Here is a 4,425-nt window from a genome sequence, read left to right as displayed (position 1 = left end):
ATTACATCCCCAGCATCTGCGGTTGTAGAATTAAGCTGTACAAGGGTTCATACACCGCTAGTTGGCAGTGTTGTGCATATATTGTACATTTGTTGCCAGCTGGTAAGTGTCAAATTGAACTTGTGCTTTAAAATTAGCTTCCTCTAGTTTTTCTATGGCATAAGGGTTTTTGAAGTTGCAGACCGAAATTATTTCATAAGCACTTTAGAAATTGCAGAACTAATATTTGGATTAGCGCTGCCCACCACTGGTATACAGTCAAAAGAGACTTCCAGCAGATTTTTTATATTCCATTTTCAACATGAACAATCAGTGTTGGACAAAATGTTCACAAGTTGGCATAAGTTGTCTAAAACATTATAGTGTGMCAGGGCCTGGGTATTGTTTATCACTAGCTAGTACCACMATAAATATTGGCTTAATATTTTTATTTGACTGAATTGTAGCCATCTTTGTGTTTAGTAARGTAGTTGTTACAGTCATCTTAAATCATCTTAAGATAACATCTTAAACTAGTCATTAAAATTTGTTCAGTTCTATAAATATTTTGCTAAAATMCATTGTAATAATAGTTAACAACTGTTAGCAGCCAGTACTGTTGCTGGAGATCCCTGTCAACTACTGTCACCAAACTCAACTGGACAGATGTAGTTTGATCAATCTTATTTTTTCACCTATTTTACACCATCATAACAGCAAAGGTTAAGATGATTCAGAAAATACTTTAAAATCATAGAATGCCATGCATACTAGAACAAAAAATGATATTTYATTGCATTTCTAAGAGTCAGTTGTGCATATTTAGACAAGTTTGTATCTCTAGCACAACTATCAGTTAATTTGGCTAACTGTACAAAATTGTCAGCCATTTAGAAAAGGCTCACCGTCACTTCTATGTTTCATGACTGAACCATCACCAGAGGTATCATTGTACATTTATTATTTTATTATACTGGTACATACACCACATGTGGTCCTACAGCTCATTCCCTGAATTCTCGTTATTTAAGTGTGACATCATTCTGCTAACCTCGTTAGTGATGTCGCCTGGCTGACCAAGCTCGTTGCTGTTCCTGCCATCGTCTCTTCCTGAGCCCGGTCCTGTAAAAATAAAAGAAAAACACTGAATGGACACAAAGTAAGACATCTGTTCTGCTATTTGAGAGAAAAAACATTGTTTCTGTTTACCACCAAAAGGATTCCAAGAGCTGAGAAGCACCCAAAACAAATACAAAGAACCAGGTCTGAACAAGGCCTGTAAGTCAGTTTAGGCCACAAAGAAGTTACATTTGTAAAAATGCTGCTGATCACACTTATTTCACTGTTTGTTTGAACAGCTTGGAGTTTAGTTCCAAAGTGGGGAAAAAAATCTAAAGACTAAATAGTGTTAAACAAAGACGAGCTGGATTTGAATAKTTGGAGAGAAAGTTTTGAGATTGGACTAACACTAGCACAACTAAAGCATGAAGGGTAACATCCCATCACTCACTTGTCTTCTTTGGTTTGTTAGGGTCAAGCTTCTTGATAGAGTTGCTTTGGCCGAGGCGGCGAACCGGACTGGTCAGCCATTTCCTCAGAGTGTTTCCAGAACGTTTGGGACCTGGAGAGTTGGACTGGAGTGAGGCGAGYGACGGCTGCAGGTTCACCACAGATTCTGTCTTCCCTTCAGAGCTGCCGACGTGGTAATTCTCTGGAAGGAAATAATGATAAATAATTTATAAATAAAAATAATAAATCCATTAAAATGGCAACATAAAACAACACTGTGGGGCTGAGAATACAACAGATGTTCTTGTCTGACAGCAGAAATCAGACGGAGCTAGTGGACTCAGTTTACGAGCTGTGACCAGCAGAGGGAAAGTGGACTTAAATCAAACRGCATTTTTGGAAGCCATGGCAAAGAATGGTAATTATTTTGTGACTTTATTTCACTCGTTTTGGCCATTGTTGTGTTGTGTTTGCCATATATAGATATTTTAAATTGAGGAGGGGCAAATCAAGTYGTGGTGACACCAAACAATGGAAAAACAGCAAAAGTTAAAGGGCTGCAGCAACTAAAACACTGTCCTGTTCATTGTGACTTCCATGGTGAAGTATGAAAAACTGTTGGTTAAGAAAAGTCAGGTTTTATTAGATCACATTAACAGGTTAAATGTTTTACAGTAGTTTTTATTGCCAGTTTCTGTGATTCTGTYCACATTTTTAGATAAACCTATTTTATTAATTTCTGAACAAACCAGGCCCATCCATTATCTATACACACTTCTTCCTTTCAGGGTCACATGGGTCACTGAYGCCCATATCCAGTGGTGGGCACCAGTCCGCTAAAGCGCAAATCCACTAATTGCGGACCTAAATATTTTGTTTGGGCTTTAGCAGTCTTACTAATTTTTATAATTCATAAGCTGATTTGCGCTTTCTAAAATTAAAATGCAGTAATAACTAATTATCTACCAGTTATCATTATCTTGAACAGCAGAAGGTATGDCTGTCAATGAATCACAACACATGATCTATCCAACAACACCCCTCCCAGATAAACACACTTATTATGAAGATATACATCCTGCTGACTGTTGCTTGGGTCAGGGTTCTGTTTTCCCACAATGCTTTGTGTCTGCTTACATAGCAGGAAGGCAATAGCCAAAACAGTTAACGTTTGTAATCCATATAAAAAATTTGTACGTATTGATTTATTTTACTTTACAATCGGAGCTCCTTTTTAATAAAAAAAAAGTTTAAACGCTGGAGCTCAATACTTGACATTATTGGTCGAAGCAATTGGCCAACGGTGTTAGAGATGCAGAAATGATTTAAAGATGTTATGTTGATGAAGACTGACATCTAGTGGTCAACTGGAGCAACTACATGGAAAACCTTAAAATCCAAGCTCTTATTTTGAAGGGAAGATAGTTTCCTGTACTCCGTCCATTCGTTTCCCATCACAAATCAAATCTGTCATGTACCCAGAATGCATCGCTTCAGTTTTCCAATAAACAGTTTTAAAATTACTTTATTGATKCTTCTTTAATGAAAAATCTACAACAAACAAAAGAAAAAGACAAAGAAGCAGCCGAACTAGCAATCCTCAACAACTGTTTAATTTTTACACCAGGAGCTAAAGGACTGTTTCAGGAAATCACATCCCCAGCAATCGGCGGTTGTAGAATTAAGTTATAAAAGAGTTCATACACTGCTAGATGGCAGTGTTGTGCATATATTGTACATGAATTGTTGCCAGTAAGTGAGTGTCAAATTAAAATTGCACTTTAAAATTAGTTACGGCTAGTTTTTCTATGGCATAAGCGCCTTTGAAGTTGCAGACCTAAATATTTTTGTAAGCGCTTTATAAATTGCAGAGCTAATTTTTGCATTAGCGCTGCCCACCACTGCTTATGTCCAGCAGTCACTGTGCAAGGGGCGGAGTACACCCTGGACAGTTCAAGTCAATCACAGGGTAACACAGAGACAAATGAGACAAACAACTATTCACTCTCTCACTCACACCTAGGGACAATTTGAGTAACCAATTAACCTAACAGTCATGTTTTTGGTCTGTGGGAAGAAGCCAGAGTACCCAGAGCGAACACACAGAGAGAACAGGCAAACTCTACCCAGAAAGGTCTCTGAGCTGGAATTTGATCCAGTGACCTTCTTACTGAGAGGCAACAGCTCTACCAACTGAGCCACCGTGCTGCCCTGGTCATGACATCAGGTCATTTTTGGTCCTAAAAAAGGTTTCATTCCTGAGTTTCTTTTAATACATACATATACAGTATGTATGTATGTCTAGCTGAAGTAAATAAACAGAAGGAACAAGATTTATACAGGGACGCTTCTGTACAGTGTAACATATAAGGATATCTTTTTCGTCACAGCAAGTCATCCTCCTACATCTTCTGTCCTTTGTCTTCACTCCAACTACTTCCATGTCTTCTCTAATGACATACATACTGTTTATCTCCCCAGTGTTTTTCCAGGCAGTTGCATCTCTAACATTCTTCTACCAATAAACACCCCTCTGAACATGTCCAGACCACCTCAGTCTGACCCCTCGATCTCTATCTCCTAGTCGTTCCGCCTGTACCTGTGATGATCTAATCTGTTCCCTCTGTGTCACCCCCAAGAAGAAACTTCTTCTTCTTCCATTTCAGTTTCCCATTGTTGTGTCACTGCCACTTTCTCAAAACCACACAATGCAGTCTACAACTACTCTCTTCTGAACCTTTGTGTGTTGCTTCCCGTTTTGTCACAAATTACTCCAGAAACATTTCACCATTTCCTCCATTCTGCCTGGACACTCTTTGTTACCACTGTACCTCACTGCTTGTTTTCCTGGATAGTTGACCCTACACTGCAAAAACTGTCCATCTTACCAAGTTTTAAAATCTTATTTCAGCAAAAAAAGTCTTTTTGATCTTGTTT

General features: G+C 38.4%; 1 protein-coding gene across 1 annotated transcript in view; it reads right to left on the bottom strand.

The window, feature by feature from the left end:
• Window positions 1-4,425, bottom strand: part of kalrna (kalirin RhoGEF kinase a) — a gene marked incomplete at its 5' end in the record, with an annotated part of 224,213 nt that overhangs the window by 57,069 nt on the left and 162,719 nt on the right. The window contains 2 exon segments of the mRNA XM_014027944.1: window positions 1,031-1,101; window positions 1,490-1,690. Coding sequence (XP_013883398.1) covers window positions 1,031-1,101; window positions 1,490-1,690 — 272 coding nt within the window.

This window comes from Austrofundulus limnaeus, unplaced genomic scaffold (assembly GCF_001266775.1).
Source record: "Austrofundulus limnaeus strain Quisiro unplaced genomic scaffold, Austrofundulus_limnaeus-1.0 Scaffold701, whole genome shotgun sequence".
NCBI classification, from domain to species: Eukaryota; Metazoa; Chordata; class Actinopteri; order Cyprinodontiformes; family Rivulidae; genus Austrofundulus; species Austrofundulus limnaeus.
Note: the sequence above shows the minus strand (reverse complement) of the source record. Positions and strands in the feature narration are given on the sequence as shown.